The sequence below is a fragment of the Talpa occidentalis genome, unplaced genomic scaffold (assembly GCF_014898055.3).
Source record: "Talpa occidentalis isolate TD23 unplaced genomic scaffold, MPIMG_talOcc4v2.1 talOcc4.2, whole genome shotgun sequence".
Taxonomy (NCBI): domain Eukaryota; kingdom Metazoa; phylum Chordata; class Mammalia; order Eulipotyphla; family Talpidae; genus Talpa; species Talpa occidentalis.
This window is the reverse complement of record NW_023602073.1, coordinates 118,199,148-118,219,475: the sequence shown is the minus strand read 5'-3', so window position 1 is coordinate 118,219,475 and position 20,328 is coordinate 118,199,148. Positions and strand designations below refer to the sequence as shown.

Here is a 20,328-nt window from a genome sequence, read left to right as displayed (position 1 = left end):
CTCTTTCCCATCTCCCCTCTTTCTCTTCAAGAAAGGGTGGAGGATTGAGAACCAGTTCCCTCTAAAATCTAATGGTGGAAGTTTGAAAAGTTGATCTTAGTGACACTAGACCTGAATGGTGTCCAGGTCCCTTGCCTGATAATTTTAACTTTGCTGTCCCAAATCTCTCCAAATACTGCAGCAGTTCTTTGCTTTCATGACTGTGATAGTCTGAGATTTCTGAATCTTTTATTTAAAAGTATTCAGTCTTCACAAGGGAACAGACAAGGGAACAGAATGCAGTTCTTTGACTACAGACCACAACCAGGTGACATGAGTTTTGCATGGACCATGGAGACCCATGCAGACACAGAGGGAATCTAATGGGGTAGATCTAATGGACTAGTAACTGAAGAGAGGAGCTAGTTCCTTGGCTTCCTTCCTTGTAAGATAAAGGGACTAAACTGGTGTTGATCAATTGCTAAGGTATTGAACTTTAAAGTATTCATTTATTAATAATATCTGTAAATCTCCACTACTGACACAAGTAACATTCTGTATTTTGAGACTGCTGTATTTTTTAATAAGATTTTTAATAAGATTTTTAGCTAATTAGTTGACAGGTTTTTATGTAAAATATCGTCTTAGAACTCTTCCTAATAATCTTGTGCTAATAGTTTTCAAAATATACTTCAAAACTACTTTTAGAAAGCATTGCTGCAGGTCTTGAATATCTGCTCATCTACTGTTCCTAACAGGAGAGGTCTTGAAACATATTTGATGCTGTTCTCTCTTTGGGATTTACCATATTTTCTTTTATAAAAAGTGAAAATTTATCAATAACATCTAAATGGTAGTACTTAATATATTTAGATTATTAACAAATCTGGAAAATCTTTCCTGGTTTACTCTTGTTATCATTGCATTATGAAGTTCTTCAGTTTAAACACTTCTAATATGATAATTTGTTTTATATTCACTCATTCTGCCCAGAGATTCAAACGATTGTGTCAACAGTTTAAACAGATTTCTTTCTGAAAATACTGAGAAACTTTTCCCATTTATTTGCTTACACAAAGACAAAAGAAACTTATTTTTATGGATAGTGTGTAGTACTATTCCAGCTTTAATAAAATATTGCTTGTTTCCTGATAAAGTTTTTTTTTTAAGATTTTAGTTATTTATTTATACAAGCACTGGGTACAGTCAGAAGCGCGGGAGGGTGAGAGAATTCACCAGAGCCAGAGCAGAGAGCAGAGCAGGCAGACTGACGAAGTACACTGCTGAGGGGAGCCGGGGATCTAACCGGCGCTGCAGAGGCTGGGGGCAGCTTCGCAGCCCAGCGCTCAACCGCTGCGCCACCAGGGGAGGCCCCTGATAAAGTATTTTAATTGACAATGTGAGGGTATTGCAGAAAAAGTCAATACATCCAAATTCATTGCAAGGGAAAAATGAGAATGACAATGAAACAGAGAAATACTATCATTGAGAGTTTGTACTCTGTTGTTCCTGAGTACAAGCAAATCTTATAGTAAAGAATAAATTTGTTTATATGTGAAATTCAATTTGTATCACTTAAAGGTGTAAATGTTGTTTATTGGTTTATACTGTCATTAACTAAAACTCATTTTCTTTTAATTAAGGCATAGCAAGTTGATTCAATTTGCATACTTGGTAGCATAAAGTTCAAATGTCTTTAATAACTGCCTTAAACTAAATCATTAGGACAAAATTTAGGAGCACAGACTTCATTGTCGAGCTTTGTTTTGAGTTGACTTATATAGAAGCACATAGATCTACGCAGAAAACCCTTAGGTTAGAATCCAGTAGATGAATTCCCTGATTTTAATTCCGTTACCCAGACTGACAAAGAATCTAAAACAGACCTATGATTTTTCATTACTCATACCTTAATTCACTCATGTATTAATTATATACCAAATATTGTATAAGGTTCAGGCACATACCCCAATGGGAGCTTATGAAAGGAAATGCAGTCAGAGTACCTTCCTATTTGGGACCTGGTTTTCTTAGGAAGAAAGGGAAGATGAACTACTATTTAGAAAGTACTGAGACATAGCAAGTATTATGTCAATTGATTTTTTTAAAGGTTATTGTGTTTAGCCTTTGTGCCAGCCTTATAGGGTAAGTGTTCTTTTCCATGTTTTTATAATCAAGAGGTTAATCTGTCCAAGATCATGCAGCAAGTAAGAGTTGCGGGTTGAACATGATTTGATTAACTCAGTGACCCTGTTTTTATTGGAGAGTAAATGCAAAGAGTTGAAAACTATATACACAGAGAATTTGCATCTTCCAAGATTAAGCATGTAATCTTAATATCATTAAATATCAAGTACTCATCAGAGTGCGTTGTTGTATAATGTTGTTTAACACTCATTCAATGAATGTTAATTGAATGAATGAGAAGTTAAGATAGCTTGTCCTACTTCCTGACAGACTCTGCTAGACTCAGCTTGAAGACAAGTTGACAGATTGAAAAGGTAGCCATATGCATTATATTTTTATATAGTTAGAATGATCTGGAGTTCAAGTGCAGTTGATCTACTTGTTTTTACTTAATCTACGTTCAGAATCGATTTGTGGTGGTTCCTAATATGGGGAGATCATTTTATAAAGGGCAAATGATGAGGAGTTCCATATTTTGGCATTTCTAAATTCAGTTCTGAGCTTTCCTATTCCATACTGTCACTTTAAAAAAAGTATGGATTACTTAGATCCTTATGGGAGAAATACTGAAAATTGTCCTCAATGATGAATTTTATACAATATGTAGGAATTTTCTCCAGGTAACAATTTCTTATATACACTCTCATTAAAGGCCAAAGCTATATTAAGATTACCTTACAAAGTTATTTTCTACATTGAGGTAAAGTCCTATCTCTATATGAGAGGCCATGCTTTGAGATAATGAATGCTGGATGATTCTTTCTCTAGACACTATGTAGGAATACACTGAGACTGGAGTCTTTGGCAAGGACCTGGAATGTGACTTTGTGATTTAGGTAACAGAGATACTGGTGACAAAAGACTTTTTTATATTTAAAGATACAGACTTATCCATTCAAAATACCACCCTATTGGCCTCCCTGGTGGTGTAAGGGGTTAAGGATAGCACTATGAGCAATATGCAGCCTCTGCAGCACAAGTTCGATCCCCAGCCGGCCAGGGAGAAACCACATGGAGAAGCATACCTCTCCTGTCTCGCCTGCTGCTCCCCTCAGCAGTGTATTTCAGTCAGTCTGCCTGTTCTGTTCTCCACTCTGTCTCTGGTGAATCCTCTCACCCCCCACATCTCTGGCCTGTACCCAGCTCTTGTATGCATAAATAAATAAATCTTTAAAAAAAATGCCACCCTATTTTTTTTTTAATATTTATTTATTTATTTATGTATATAAGCACTGGGTACAGTCAGAAGTGCGGGAGGGTGAGAGAATTCACCAGAGCCAGAGCGGGGAGCAGAGCAGGCAGAAGGACCAAAGTACACTGCTGAGGGGAGCAGCGTGCGGCAGGAGAGGTCTGCGCGCCATGTGGGACCCTCGCCCGGCGGCCGGGGATTGAACTGGCGCTGCAGAGGCTGTGGGCAGCTTCTCAACCCAGTGCTCAACCACTGTGCCACAAGGTGGGCCCAGCCACCATATTTTTCAAAAAAATAAATACTATCAAAGGGATATATATAAATTGACCTCCATAAGCAACTTGGATCTTGTTAAATGCATAGAGGAAGGCAAGTTAAGTTCAGAGCTCAATGTCATAGAGATGAAAGAAGTGACTGAAGTCTTAGTATCGCTCTTGCTTGAGGTCTCTTTTAGAGTGGCATAATATCCTGATGGGTATAGATAACTAAGTTAATTATCCTACTGAGTGGAGTAATTCAGTGTTTTCCATCTGAATGCTAACCATTGCCTGCCAAGAGTGATGATTTGGATTTTGGCTATTAGAGGATACTAAACTGTTCTCTCTGACACTAATCAGTGATAGATTGAACTAATACTTGAGTGCTCTTCTGGACCTGCCTGGTAAAATCAACCTAGTAACATATAGAAGATAGCTATACCTATCTTTGTGGGCTGGAGAAGTTCAACTTTAATCATCCTGAGAGGTTTACCATGTTACTTAAATATGAAGCTAAAAGCTTCTAGGACATACCATTATAGTAAATTATGAGATTTAATATTGCTATTTCGACTGTTGAAGTTTTGTACTTTCATTCCTCCAAATGTTAGTACAACACACACTTTGAAGTACATTTACAAATAAAGACATATGCTAAACCTGAATATAGGCAAGGGTGTTGGCAGTCACCTGTCTTTGCTTTGAAGAATCTCACATTTTCTGTGTTTGTCAGGGAAGCGTAGTTATCCATGTTAGTAGTGGAGCAGTTGTTACCAAACATGGTCACTACATTGGATTTTAATAGACAGTTATTATCAATGTTTGGTTGTTTCTCCTGAGTGGTTATAGTCTGAGAAACCTAGTTTCACTGAATTGGAAACTGATAGGGAGTTTGGAGGAATAGCTATTTAGTAGTCTCTGATTATAATGCTCAGAGAATTACTCATTTAAAAAAAAAAAAAAAACACCACCAGTTTAGGAACTGGGGTCAAATACTCAGAATAGAATTAAAATATATCTGACAATACAAGTTCTTTTCCAAGAGGTCTTTTTTCAGTTAATCTAGTCAAACAGACCTTTCACACTGTGGAGTCATAACAATTAAGGAGAATTCTAGTACGTTTGAGTCTAAATAATTATGAGGTTTGAAAGTGCAAATAAACAATATATCTGTTCTTTAGGATCAGCTGGTACCTTTGTAGTTCCTTAATCAAAAGCAAACTTGAGCTGAATTGTTCCAAATATTTTAATCATCAAACTTAGTATTTCTGTTGCTGAGATCTATTAAAATGGATCGTTTTTTGCAAGTGACACCATCAATGGACCACAAATGATTTGTTCTTAGAATAGCAGTGCGTACAGGAAAGAGACTGCTTGGTAGATCTGAAAGTAAATAATCTCGAAATGTAGGCTCATCTGAGATTATTGATTGCTCATAAAGCAACAAAAGAAGAGCAAAAATGAAGCATTACAATTAATATTAATGAAATTTAAAATTATTCTCCTATAAATTGTTTTTAAAAGTTTTCTATTTTTCATTAAAAGGTAATCAGTAAACCTAGATGCTTTTCTATTCCATATGATCATTTTCTAGATCATTTTGACAAACTACTTATGTATAAAAGTTTTAACCTGATAAATTCCTCCAAATTGTCTAAAATTCTGTCTTATCTAGTAGAAAGAGATTGATCTTTCAGGCACTTGTTTGAAACTGTGACATTGAAGTGTTCACTTTCATTCTTTCTCAGATGGGGTTAGTTTTTTCATGCTCATGACCTGTTAACTTTCAGGAAGCCTTTCCCAGTGGAGAGGTGGGCTGTAATATTAAGAATTTGGAGAGGAGAAAATACAAAAGGATTAATAAAATTGAACTATTTTTTTTCACTTCATAATCTTTATCACTTTATCTCATAATTTTACACATAGTGAATCAGAGGGCAGAAGTATTAAGGAAAGGGTGAAGGAAAGTATCAGTCTAAGGTACCCAAGACAATATGAGAGATTAGTACTAAGGCTTAAGATTTTCATGATTCGTAATACCTCCTGATTTTAGGTATAAACTTAATTAAATCATACATTTCATTAAATTAAGAGATGAATCTGATTATGTCCCATGATTTCAAAGGTTGTTGATAGAGGAAAATTGAAATGAAAGAGCAGTTTTTCCGATCCAAATTTCTTTGTGGATAGGCCTTTAGTCAAAAATTTCCTAATTTCACTTGTTCAGCAGTAGTGATATAAACTAATAGGTGATTCCAATTTAAAAAGGAGACTGCATCTATTTCTCAAACTAGTACTCATGTATGACTGCCTGTGTATACTAGAGGCAGCAGGGTACATGGTCACATTCCCAGAATGCAGTCATACTTTAAGATTTAAGGAAGATAATATCATTTTAAAACAAGTGCAGATGAAGAAGATTTTAAAATTCACATCAGTTGTTAAGAGAACTCACAAGACCTGAGTGATAGAGGCTGTTTTGTGGTCTCCTCCTCTACCCTATCTGCCCCAACCCTTCATCTGTCATGAGGATAATAACTGGAAAAGTTTTAGGACATCTTAAAAGACACTGAATGAATGGTTATGGCAGGAATAGAATTAAAATTAATAGGATTATTTTAATGGAAATCAGAACCAAGAATTTATAAAATGCCTAAAATTTATTTTTTTAGAGATTTATTTATTCATGCATGCAAGAACTGGTGTACAGGCCAGAGGTATGGAGGGTGAGAGGATTCACCAGAGATAGAGTGGGGAGCAGAACAGGAAGATTGACTGAAGTACACTGCTGAGGGAAGCAGTGGGCAAGTCAGGAGAGGTCTGCTGCACCATGTGGGTAGCTCCCTGGCCAGGGATCGAAACTCATGCTGCAATGGCTGTGGAGAGCTTCATAGGTTGCATCTTAACCCCTTGTGCCACCAGGGTGGTCCCAATGCCTAAAATTTATATTGTAGAAATTCACTTTTAAAAATCAGATGCCATGTAAAGTATATGCAGCTCAAAAGGAAGCCTACTTCAGGATACTAAGTTTTGAAAGATTTTTAACTATAGAGAAATATGTCTCCCATGAGGGTCCTAAAAGATGTGTCTCTTTGTACTCTGGAATTTAGAATATTGTGAATCTACAGTTTCTGATTTTCTAGTAACCTCTGTGGAAGATAGGTCTGGGTTGTTTTAGGCTGAGTATTGCACTGTGTGTTTATTGCAGCTGATGCCTTAACTGGGCCAGGTCTTGCACAGTGCACAGTGCTTACAGATGCACAGTGCCTTATGGAGAAAGCATTGTCCTTTTTTATAAATGATAAAACCAAGATCAGAGAGAATTAACTATTTGCTTAGGAGCACACACTCAGGTAGCTCTGGTGCTAACTACAGTCCCAAGTCTTTGATTCTAAAATAATGTTTTTATAGTCTGCTGCCACAATATAGTGAGCCAATTTATTATGATGGGAGAATATTTTCATAGTCCACCTCATCTAAGGGTCTGTAAAGCATGACCTAATTGTGTCTGAATTTTGGTCTTCTTTCTAAACATAATATATCCCAGAAGATTGAAAAGACTCTCAATTAGGGTTTCTAAATAATTTAGATATAACTTTGGGGAAAAAAGGAGAAAAACTATTTGTTGGGAATTCAAACCTAGTTTGGGTTTTCAAAAGGGGAAAGCTATTGATTGTTGAGGACTTCTGATGGTGATGTGATAATCTTGAGCAAGGTTTTGAAGACAAAGATGCAGCAATCACTGAGAACATGCACAGATTCACTAACAAGCCATATTTACGTCTTTAGAAGACTCACTAGAGTATTACATCCATGAAATTCAATAGACAAAGCTACTGACCTTGAATGTCATTCCTTGCAAGGTCATCTCTCATTATCTTACAGAGCAAGATAAATAGAATTTAGTGCCAGAATACACTGCTAGATCAATAACTGTTTGAACAACTGTACCCAATAGGTGATTGATGTCCTCCTAAAGATAGATTTCTGGTGGCATTTGACATGCTTCAGTCCTCCTTACAATAATTATTTTGAGATATCTATGTCAAAGTCCTGATTATCCAAAAATTTTATAGGCAGAAAAGAAAATGAGAATCTAATGAAAGTATAGCTAGAATACAAATGTAGTATCACTTTAACAGAGTTTAATAGGCAGAAATTTGGAGGATTGTTCTCAGGTTTAGAACTGTAAAAGACAAGTACAAGTTGAAAGTAATAATATTTGAGGGTTTAAATTCATTAGCATTTTTAGTTATTAGACAATGTTATCTGTATACATAGGAAATACAGCTGTGTAAATCAACATAAGAGAGTGGACTCCCTTCCTTTTGCCTTATCAGTAACTTTCTGGAATATTAAAGCTTTTACCCTTGTTCATACAATACTCAAGAGATATGCCTCACAGATAAATTGTACCTAAATAGATTACTTGTAATCAATTATATTTGTTATGTGTTACAAGTAACGAAATACGATTAAACAAACTCACCAAAGAGTCATCTTATGATGTTTTTGCCTAATGTTGATCCAGTAATACCCTCTCCTAAGTAGTTTTAATAATAATCGTTAAGCAGGAAATTTTTTGTAAAAAATTTAATCTTAATTAGCTTTAATTACTAGATCCTTCTATCTTTTTAAAGAGGGTTTATAAGCATTAAGTGACAATATATCTCCTTTTCTTTTTTCTGGAATTGTTTATTCCCATGAGTAGAGAAAATGTATACTTCATGAGCTGAGGATCTTGTAAGTCTTCATAACCATGTCTTAAACCTGGGGTAGTACCTGCACAAAATGGTTCCTTAAAAGTGTTTGCTAGGGCCTCCCCTAGTGGCACAGGGGGTTGAGCGCTGGGCTGCAAAGATGCTCACAGCCTCTGCAGTGCCCGTTCGATCCCCTACGAGGATCCCACATGGTGCGCAGACCTCTCGTGCCACGCCCACTGCTCCCCTCAGCAGTGTACTTTGTCAGTCTGCCTGTTCTGTTCACCGCTCTGGCTCTGGTGAATTCTCTCACCCTCCTGCACTTCTGACTGTACCCAGTGCTTGTATAATTAAATAAATCTTTAAAAAAAAAAGTGTTTGTTAAAGAAAACAGTATTTCAGATGGTTTTGGCTAAGCTCATTTGCCAGGTACTGACTCTATATATTATAATTTCCTGTTGGCCCCATGATTAGCATAGGGTTTGATGTTATGATGAGACCGTAGTGAAAAGTTTTATGTTAGACAATAGTAAGCAAATACTGATTAAACCCAGCAAACATGAAAAGAATGTACTTAAAGCTTGCAGCATCCCTTACGTCTATTACAGATTAACTGTGCTAAATTTTCTAGTAACAGAATGCAGGACAGATTCATTTAGTAGTCATATTCGAAAATCATAAAGGTATCGACAATAATTACTAATTATGTGCCAAAATTATATTACCATTAATAAAGAGACTTGCTATATTAACATGTGAGGTGATATAGCAGAACCTTGAAGTAGAATAAGAGTATTGAAGTTCAAATCCTCGTTCAACTGTTTGTTAGTTGTCTAACATTAAAAACTTAGAGTAACCACTATAAATCTCAAGTTTTTCCATGTGTAAAATTAATATAAGTACACTGATTATTTTACAGGTTTGGTGTGAGGGTTAGAAGACACAGTAGATAATAAAAGTAAGCTATTCTTTATGTAAATAAGAGCTTTTTGAACAAAATGCAATAAAAACTATAAATATATATCATTTCTACAGAGATGAAGTTAGTTCACAGAGAGCTGTGGACAGGATGCAAGCAAAAATTTGGGAGCCAGTGCTAAGACCCTGGTGCCCCAACTTTAAATCCTCTTTGCACTCCAGCAGTGCTACTTTAACATGATGTGAGAAGCACGCTAGAATAACGAACTACCAGCTAATATTAAGAGTCTGAATAACCTTTCAGGAAGAAAATTAGGCAGATGAATAAAAGGAGAACACAGAATAAACAATCAGAATTTCTTGGCCCTGAAGCATCTGCACAAATAGAGGCTCCTGAATATCTTGTCTAGTGTCAGATAGAGGGAGAAGATAACCTGGTTTCATAAATATTTTATAATTGTAGTCAAAGTTATTTTGTCTACTTATGTATATCCTTGACACTTAAAAGTCAGGACTTTTCCCTCTTATTGAAGCTCTTTGAGAAAACATATAGGATTTGAACAAAGTATATGTATTTAGTGAACTATATCATAATAGTTTTCTCAATTGTGTACTATCATTTGTGTGATTTATGAACCTCCTTAATTTTGTTTCCACAGAATGCTGAAATTTCTGTTTTTGAAGTAAATATACGCTTTGTTGGTGGACTACTCTCAGCTTACTATTTGTCTGGAGAAGAGGTAAGATGAGAATGCTATATTAATGTGAATTCTTAAGTATCTTAATGATATCTTTAGGATAAAATACCCTTTTGTAGTATATATTTAGGGGTATCAATTAAATATTCATATTTTTATGGGTCTCTTGCATACACAGAATTTTATGTACTATGTGCTTATTAAATGAACACACTGGGAAGGTTTGGCAGAACATGACAGTAAAATGTTAAGTCATGCCTTTAGAAAGTCTAGCTCCATTATGTATGGTGTGATTATAGCTGCAAATTACATATGCCTATAAATAAATTAAAGCATTTTGGTAAAGTGCAGGTTTATGGATGCACTTTAAAAATTATTTTAATGTTATTCTAATACTAGCTTAATAAAAACTTTTTAAGATGAGAAAGCTTGGCAAATAAGATGTAAAAATTACATATTTTAAAATTGAGGTTGAGTGTGTTACTCATCTTTCCAGTGAGTTCTGTAGGCCAATATCCCTGCACAAAGTGCTTTGGATCTCATCCTGGGACTAGGCTTAATTAGTTATTTGCTGCTTAGAGCAAAGCAGGAATTTTTAATTTAGCTGCTTTTCACTGAGAGATTAAGAAAGGATTTTTAGTATCATGCTCATAAACAGCACAGATGTTATTTTCTTGAAAGGTTTTGGATAGTTTCATGAATAACCTAAGTCTCCTCTAAGAGTTGTTGGAATAGACATTAACTTTAACATTGATGGTATTAAAAGTTAACGTTAAGATAAAGCAGTCGCAAAAAATTGCCTATTAGTTGGATTTGTGCTAATGTCAGCATTCTGGCTGGGGAAGAGTAGATCTTACCTAGTGTAGGTATTTCATGTATTCTATGCTCCTTCAAACAGATTTAAGCAGATCAATGAATCTTTAATAAGAAAAGCTGCTTTACTTTGTTCCTGCCTCTCAGGTACTTTCCTCGCCAAAATGTAACAGCCCACAGAATCATAACATTCTCTTTAGACTTTATTTGCCATAGAGCTTTTCAAACTATATAGATGTCTTCTGTTTGTTAAACTCTCATTTTCACCTTGTACTTTATTCCTGTCACCTTCTTAGCCAGGGTAATGAGATTTTCTGGTATGTTATAATTATTCTATCCTGTTTGTCAGTCTCAAATAATTTTATTTATTTAGTTTGGTTTAGGGTATTCTGTGTATTAAACCAGGGAATCCATATTTTAAAAGTCATGCTTAATATAAACTAATGTTATTTTAATTAACAAGTTCCTGTTTTTAGAATACTTGCTTTGGAGTATCCAATGTCTAGGTCCTCTCATTGTTTTTGACATTGTATACTTAGGATGACCTTGGTTTTAACTTTCTTTATCATTTATATGAAAGTAAACAATGTGGAGGAAGTGAGTACTGCATCCTTCTACATCTGGGCTCAAATAAGATAATCAAACATGCAAAGAGAAGCATACATATATCCTCTGAATATGTATCATGTTTAATTAGGATACTTTTTCACTCATAACAATGTTTTAGGTTGATACATATATTTCTGTATGTGTGTATACTTTTTATAGATACCTATTTGTGTGGTGTACCTAATTCCCACAGAAATTAGTTTGTCTATAGATAAAATAATTTGCCTGGGACCTTGTAAACATATTTTTTGGGTGGATTCTATACTTAGCTAACTTTAGCAAAGGACTACAAAAACAATGCCATTAAAAATATTATTATTGTAATATTTTTGGCTTATTCTTGTGCAAAACAATGTTTTATTATATCTAAATTGTCTACATTTTGTGATAAAACATTTCTTAAGGTATTTGCTCTCATGTACTTTGCAATGTTTCTACAGAAACGATTTTTAGTTTTTAAGGATGAATTTTCTCAGCATTGTTTTTGCTTAACCATTCTCGAAATGCTGGACAGTTGGGTTGCTTCCAGTATTCCTGGGTTTATAATAATTGCTATAATGTAGCTATAGTCAGTCAATAAATCTGTTTTCTAAAGTGGGATTGACAGGTGAGAACTAATTAGTACTAGACTATTTTAACATCATCTCCTATTGCTTCTCCCAGTTACTTCATCACTAACTATTTGACTGTTTGACCAATGCATTCAGGGAAATTGCTATCAGGAATATGATCAAGAAAAATGATTTTACTCCAAGTCTGTGCTTGAGCTATTTGTCTCATATCAAAATGAAAAATTGAACATTCCTCTAATAGAAAGAACATCAACATGGCCATAGTATGAATAAGTTGGTTTCAGACTGTTGACAAATTCCATACTACACAGTTTTATGTAGATCAAGGTATTTACTATCAAGTCTAGGAAAATTCATCTTCCTAAATTATCTCTTTAAAAGGCTACTAAATCACTTTAATTTAACATTCTGATTTCATCACTGAGGCTCAGGAGGTTTTTTTTTGAGAACATCTTATAAATCACCATCAGAAGTATATAAGCCCAAATTGATATAAGCTCAAGATTCTTAAATTTGCCTAGTAAAAACAGGAGAGGAGGTACCACTGATTTGTGTTACATGGTTTGGGAACATGAAAACTAGAAACACTGAGCAATAATCAAGATTGCTGATGGAACTCTTAAACTATCAAAAGAACAATGGAAACATGAAATATTTGTTGATTATACTTGGATTACAGTGACATATCCAAAAACTTAAAATGCCCTGAGTTAATGTATTTTGTAGCACCTTAAAAAAATAGTCAAGCTACAAGATTTTCAAAGCCTCTGTGAGAAATGCAAACAACCACAAGAATTACAAGCAGATAGGATAGAGAGAAGATGAATACTAAATAGGAATGATCAGTATTAAAAATATATAAAAGAGATAGCATTGCTCAATTATAAGCTCTTGGGAAACTAAAGTCTTCATTAGAGACAGTCAATAGCAGCATCTAGCATATCATTACCCTAAATATGTTCTATAGACCACTAGTTTATTTAGATATGGTGAGATAAATCTGTGTTTGCAGACACACTAAAAATAAGTTCAGAAAAGCTACATTCTGTATTCTTTCTTAGAAATTCACAATGTTCACAATGCATAGAAAAAGAAACTAATTTTATTTATCCCTGTGTTTTCTTTGCTTAACTATATAATTATCTATAGCTCCTTCTCTTTTTCTTTTAATATAACATCTGCTAATGCTGAGTTACAAGCATTGTTTCCCAGAAAAATTTTTGAAAAAGACCACTGTGGAATAAGACTCAGCAAAGCAAAAACGAAAATTGACAAATGCAAAATGAGATGATACATGTAGAAAATAAATTATAAATAATCCACATATTATTATTTGCTTTGCAATAGAAACCAGTGGCTACATGGAACAGGAACTGAATTTGATAAGGCCAAGTCATGCCACTGAATCAGAGAAAAAGCTAAAGAACATGTTAGAACTATCTCAAGTTGCACTAGAGGATATCAATGACTGGACGATTACTCTGTGACACCCTAAAATTAACATATATGCACTATTTTTTCTACCCTTGCCAAAATGCAAAATTCCAGCAGGAAGAGGTCAATTGGTAGTTTCAGTTATGGTAGCCCTTTGGATATCGTGGGAAATGAAAGAGAGGATATGATAAACGTCTTCAACAAGGTTTGAGTTCAGTATCCCTTGAAGATCAAATGAAAGGAAGTATTGATAGGGCCTCCCTGGTGGTGCAGCGATTGAGTGCTGGGCTGCGAAGCTGCCCGCAGCCTCTGCAGCACCGGTTCGATCCCCGCCACTGCGAGGGTCCCACATGGCACACAGACCTTTCCTGCTGTGCCTGCTGCTCCCCTCAGCAGTGTACTTCGTCAGTCTGCCTGTTCTGCTCCTCGCTGTGGCTCTGGTGAATTCTCTCACCCTCCCGCACTTCTGACTATACCCAGTGCTTGTATAAATAAATAAATAAATCTTAAAAAAAAAAAAAATTAAAAAAAAAGAAAGGAAGTATTGATAATTCTTGAACAGAAAATTAATGCCTTATTGGATGGGAAGGGAGAATAGATGTTTGTGAGTAAAATAAAATACAAAGCATATGAAAGCTAATTTTTTTAAAAAATTATATTTATTTATTTATACAATACTGGGTACAGTCAAGAAGCGCGGGAGGGTGAGAGAATTCACCAGAGCCAGAGCAGGGAACAGAACAGGCAGAGGGATGAAATACACTGCTGACGGGAGCAGCAGGAGCGGCAGGAGAGGTCTGCGCGCCATGTGGGACCCTCGCAGGCGGCCAGGGATTGAACCAGCGCTGCAGTGGCTGCGGGCAGCTTCGCCATCCAGTGCTCAACTGCTGTGCCATCAGGGGAGGCCCCATATATGAAAGCTAATTTAGTGAAATACCAGAATTTTTTTTTCCTGATTTGAAGACTACTTTATTTTGTTTTAAGATTTGTTTATTTGTGCATACAAGAACTGGGGTGTAAGCCAGAGGGGGGGGGGGTGAGAGGATTCACCAGAAAGAGTGGGTAATAAAACAGGCAGATCCACTGAAATACACTGCTGAGGGGAGCAGCGTGCAAGGCAGGAGAGTTCTGCTGCACCCTGTGGGTTGCTCCCTGGCAGGCTAGGGATCAAAGTGGTGCTGTAGTGGCTGGCAGTAGCCTGATAGTGTGTCTTTAACCCTTGTGCCACCAGGGAGGCCTGAAGAATTACTTTAGCATGTAAATTGAGAGTATTAAAACTACCAAGAAATTAAATCCTCAAAGAAAACATAGTGAACTCGAAAAAATTAAAAAGCCAACTCATGGAAATTAAAAAGATTGAAGAACTTTCAATGACAAAAAGTAAGAACATATGATCCAAGACAAGGAAACACATATAATGGAGTCTCATATTAGTTTACTCTGCCAAGACAGCCTTCGTTTTGAAGATTGCAAAAGAGCTGCCCCACAATTCACCTTGAGAAAGCTCCTGTTTCTCAAGAGAAAAGTAGCAAATACTTCTGAGTTAAAGAATATCGTGGGGTAGGCCTCCCTGGTGGCACAGCAGTTGAGCGCTGGGTTGCGAAGCTACCCGCAGTCTCTGCAGCGCCAGTTCGATCCCTGGCCACTGGGCGAGGGTCCCATATGGCGTGTAGACCTCTCCTGCTGCCTGCTGCTCCCCTCAGCAGTGTACTTCATCAATCCGCCTGCTCTGCTCCCCGCTCTGGCTCTGGTGAATTCTCTCACGCTCCCGCGCTTCTGACTGTACCCAGTGCTTGTATAAATAAATAAATAAATCTTTAAAAAAAAAGGATATCATGGGGGAAATCTATAGGAAAAGGATGGGATAGTTGAGTGGAGAGGAAAGAAATAAGATTGAGAATGTGAATTTAATGCAGGAGAGATTTTTTTTCTTGTAATAAGATTTAAGCATTTGGTGTGTTTGTGGACATCAATTCATTAAGTTATGAATAATCATGAAAGTTTCAGAAATCCCTTAGAAAATTAGGATGCAGTGATGGGGTTGCCTTTCAAACTCAGTGTCTGCTCTAATAGTCCAGTGAAAGTTAGTTGTCTCCAAGCCATCCGTTACCTCCTCATTCTGCAAAAACATTAATGTAACTTATAGAAAATATGCATAACACACATAGGGCTGTAGAAAAACAGAGAATAAGGTCAGAGAATATTAAAATCACAGGTAAGATTAACAAACAGCTGGTCTAGTAACTAGCCTTTGGGCAGAAATTTGTCTTTTGGTTTCCTCGCGACTATAACAAAGAAGAGAAGAGAGTTCATGTTAATTTTGTTTTGTTATTTTTATGAATACTAAAAATTTGACAACATAAAATAACCCACATATAATATTACATGTATATGTACTAAATTTATGTTTCTGTAAAACATACAACTATCTGGTATAAATAAGAAAAATCCAACAATGCCATCAGAAATATATTAGCACCCCTTTCCCCATAGCCTACCTAAATTGTGAAAATTTGACTCACATTCATCCTGCTCTCACAAGTATATGGAAGAGAGTATAATTGTGGTCTCTAATAAAGCTGATTTGAATCCAAAAAGCAGAAATATAAACAGAGGGTAAAATTGGAACAAAAATGGTAGTAATTGAAAAATAACGTAATCATAATACCATAAAATCAAAATACATTAAGCCTATAGAATGAAGAAATAACAACTTTGAGCATTGCAAAGAAAAGGGAGATTTGAAATAATAACACAATAAATAGAAATCAAATTCTTGACCTAATTTTTAAATATGCTACAATGAGATTTTTTTCAATAAAATATATAAGAAGTGGGCCTCTCTGGTGGCTCAGGTGTTAAAGTTTCAGAGCTTTCAAGCTAACACCAGCCACTGTGGCATGAGTTCGATCCCTCGCTAGGGAGCTGACCCACATGACGCAGCAGACCTCTCCTGTCTCGCCTGCTGCTCCCTCAGCAGTGTATTTCAGTGGATCTGCCTGTTCTGCTCCCCACTGTGTCTCTGGTGAATACTCTCACTCCCTGCACCTCTGGCCTATACCCCAGTTCTTGTATTCATAAATAAGAAAAATAAATCTTTTAAAAATGTATAAAGTGTCACCATAGTATACCATTTAAATATGTTTATATATTTAAATATGTCATATTTTCAAAAATACATTGCAAATATATGATACACATTTTAAATGATGAAAATTTTAAAAATGTCATAGATACCAACAAATCGGAATAAATCTATAATATTAAAATAGACAACTCTACAGACAAGTAAATTGTAAGCATCACTTTAAATTCCATAGAGAGCAACCAAAGTTGTACTTAGAAGAAATACTGTTTTATGTTAAATGTCTATTATAAAAAGTTACTGTGTGGTTAACTCAGTCTATTTTATTAATTAGAAAAAAAAAACAATCAAGAAGGGACATCATAAAAATAAGAACATAGGTAGCTATAAAAGGAAGGGACAGGACTGGACTTAAAAAGCTTTTTCTCCTCCTCATTGACATTCTTACTGAGAATGACTTTCTGGAGGAGAATGGCAAGAGCCATTTTATTTATCTGACAAGTAATAGGTATTTGGTAAGGGTGAGTTTGAATGGCCTCCTCACAGGGAGACTCTCACAGGTATGTGTTTGGGCAAAGCAGGCATGGAGAATGGCGGTGTTCAGCTCAGTCAGTGGTGCAGCTGAAGCAGGGAGCCATGTTTCCATGTCCACAGTCACAACTCTGTACAAGCCGGGTTATCTCCTCCACAGTTTAGTTGTGTTCCCACCATGTGCCAGACACTGTTCTTTGCCTTCAGATTTGCTTGAGAATAGAATTGCTTCCAATCCCTGCCTTGTGTAACTTTTTGTTGTTGTTGTTATTCAACATGTTTTTTGTGAAATAATGTTCACATGTTGTAAATCACTAAATTGTTGATTATGTGTCGGTTCTAAGGATTAATTTAATTATTTATTTTTTACATCATTGTTCATTTTTAAACAGTATTTGCTTCCCCCCACTCCAGGTGTAGTCCCCATAGAATTTCCTTCACCACTGCACCTGTGCACCATCACCTCAGTCCCCTGTGCTCCTCCCTCCCTCCCTCTGATCCCTCTTCCGCCTCCTCCCCTGCAGAATGTGTCTGGTTTATAATTGTCAGGTTCTGTTTTGTTGTGTTTTGTAATGTTACTGTTTTTTTACACTGATGTCTTATTTGGTTCCCCTATGTTCCTGCTATAAGTGAAATCATCTAATATTTTTCTTTTTCCTTCTGACTTATTTCACTGAGCATAATTCCTTCTAGCTCCATCCACGTTGCTGCAAATGGCATGAGTTTATCTTGGAACTTTTATTTGAGCGAGACAATATAACCCACTTAAATCCAAACTGAAAATCTTAAATAAGCCTGTCATGAAAAAATAGTTTGCATTTGGCTTAGTTTTAGTTTGGGTGTAACAGCACAATAAGCAGACACAAAACAGACTTCCATCTACGTGATCTTCATGTTTCCAGCATCTTCCCTTTTCAGTCAGGTCTCCAGTTTAAGAATAAATAAAGACATAAACCTGCCACACAGCTCTTTTTGCAAACCTCCAACCTATAACTTTGAAAGTTAAAGCTTTTTGATTTGACATTCTAGGCTTTTATGATCAGTTCTTCACTTTTTTCTCTGGTTTCATTCATTATGCCTATCACACGTACCTCTTTAATGACATTGGACTTTTCCCCAAAAACATTCTAAGCATATCTGTATGCTGTTTATATCCACATACTTTCTACCTAGAATGACTTTCATGCTTGTTATGTCTCTTCCTCCCTGAGGCCCTCTTTAAGTGTACTGTTCACCCTACCCCCTTGTAGAAATACAAGGGGGAGCCAGACACTTCCCTCCCTGAATTCTTCTCTGCATATGCTCCTACTACAATTCATCATTTATGGGTCTGTGAGTTGTCTTACTTTCTCTCTCCCTTTCCCCCCCATCAAGTTTGTACAAAAATTAGGATTAAGTTCCCACTGTTCTTATATGCCTTTGCTTAGACCCTGTGCTTGCCACTAGAAAATAGCAAATGTTTGTTGCCTAAACCTTTATTAGGTTTCCTATGACCTTTGTTTTTTTAAATCCAGCAAAAAAAATTCTTCTAATAACTTTTAAAGTAAAATCTATACATTGATAATATAAGATGCAACTGACCCTAGAATGCTTGAAGTAGAGTGTGAACACAGTGAGTGAAATATGTGTGATTCTAGCCCCCTGTGTAGGACCCTAAAACTCCACCCTGTGGCCATCTCAGCCCAACAGAATGTCTTTCTTTTTATCCGTGCTGTACGTGCTAGTCCTCTGAGCAAGAGTTTTGACAACTAGTGAATCTAAAGACTATCTAAATTTAAATTATTACTAAAAATGACAGGTCATTTATTGTGGACCTTTTAAATAGAATAGACATTAGCTATTCTATTTATTTTCTAACTCTTTTTAAACCTAAGAAGATCTTCTAAAAGGTAAATAGAAAAGGGATGTTAAAAACTGTGTTTGCTTTAATATGAGGAAACTATCCAACTAAACCTTTCTAAATGAGTTAATCATATATTGATGCTAATTTTCTTGAAAGGAACAATTTTAATCTTTTATGAAGTGGTATGAACGGATTCCTTCTGTTATCTTGTACTAATGTGCTTGACCTTGGTTTTTTAGAGAGTTAGATTGATCCTTATATGTACGTTAAGTGTTAATTTTATTCAGTATCAGTTACTGAAATTTTTAGAAAACAATATATGTTGAATAGGTAAATTTTTCACATGAAAGGATTTAACTTAGTAAAGCATGATACTAGACTGAGTCATTTTACTTGTATTTGTAATTAAATTTCATGGTTAATGAGTTATAACTCATAATGTTGAATGCTTCATTATGATTATAGGTTTAACTCATACCTTTAGAAAGGAACTAGGAGTGTATAGAATCGACTCTAAAATATACATTTTAGTCAAGTGAAATTACTACCATTTTTCCTAGAATGAGTTATAGAAATCATACCTACTCTTTAACTCAGTTTTGCTATATGTGGATTTCTCTTGCATATATCTCTATCCTGTTTTTATAGTTATTTTTGAAAGCACAGACATTTTATCAGCTGTAAGAATTTTATCTCAACAATTCTTGAAAGCAGTTTTACAACTTGCTAACAATTCCAGATACAAAACTTTTTCATACTCATTCATAAATGGCAAAAACTGGTCTAGCTTTCCATCTGATGGAGAGATGTGGTAGATCAAACAAGATTGCTTGGCGTCTAAAGCAAAGGGAAAGTCAGAACACTGTTTCTTAATGACATTTTTACCCATTTTGGATACAATGTTTGCACTGTTACTTGTACATGATAAACAGACTACAAATTCATATCAGTGAGAATATACATAGGTTGTGATACAGTAACAACCTCAAAATCTCATTAATTTAAGGCAATGTGCTTTGAGCACTGTGTGTTATGCCTCACCCCATATTCTGCTTCTCATCATCCTCCCTCCAGAGCCCAGAATGATGGAGCAGCTACAATTTAGGTCATTTTCAGTTGCCAAGGCAGGACTTGAGGGTTGAGGGGTGTCAGTGGCAAAAGAGAATCTGGAAAAATCACACTCTGGCTTTTAATGGAACTCTTTGAAAGGTACATGTTTCTTCAGCTCATGTGTCTTTGACCAGAGCAAGTCACATGGTCACCAGCCTAAAGGATTGTGGAGAGGGGATGCAGAGTTACCATAGTACCCCCCTGGGAGGAAAATGTAGTGAACCGTATTAAGACTGCCACAGTGTCTAATGACTTTGGGTCAAACCTTCCCGACTGCCAGGAGTAGCAGAAGATAGAAATTAGTGAACAGAGCATTTTTTTCAAGGATCCCCAATCTGGTATCAGTTTGTAACACTAGGAAAATCCTAACTTCAGCAGCACCAAGGAAGTAAGTGGAGAGTAG

The 20,328-nt window shown here is 35.9% G+C and overlaps 1 protein-coding gene across 1 annotated transcript in view; it reads left to right on the top strand.

Moving 5' to 3' along the window:
• Window positions 1-20,328, top strand: part of MAN1A1 (mannosidase alpha class 1A member 1) — a gene marked incomplete at its 5' end in the record, with an annotated part of 173,424 nt that overhangs the window by 50,600 nt on the left and 102,496 nt on the right. The window contains one exon of the mRNA XM_037518772.2: window positions 9,890-9,970. Within this exon, the coding sequence (XP_037374669.1) occupies window positions 9,890-9,970 (81 nt within the window). The remainder of the gene's footprint in view (window positions 1-9,889; window positions 9,971-20,328) is intronic.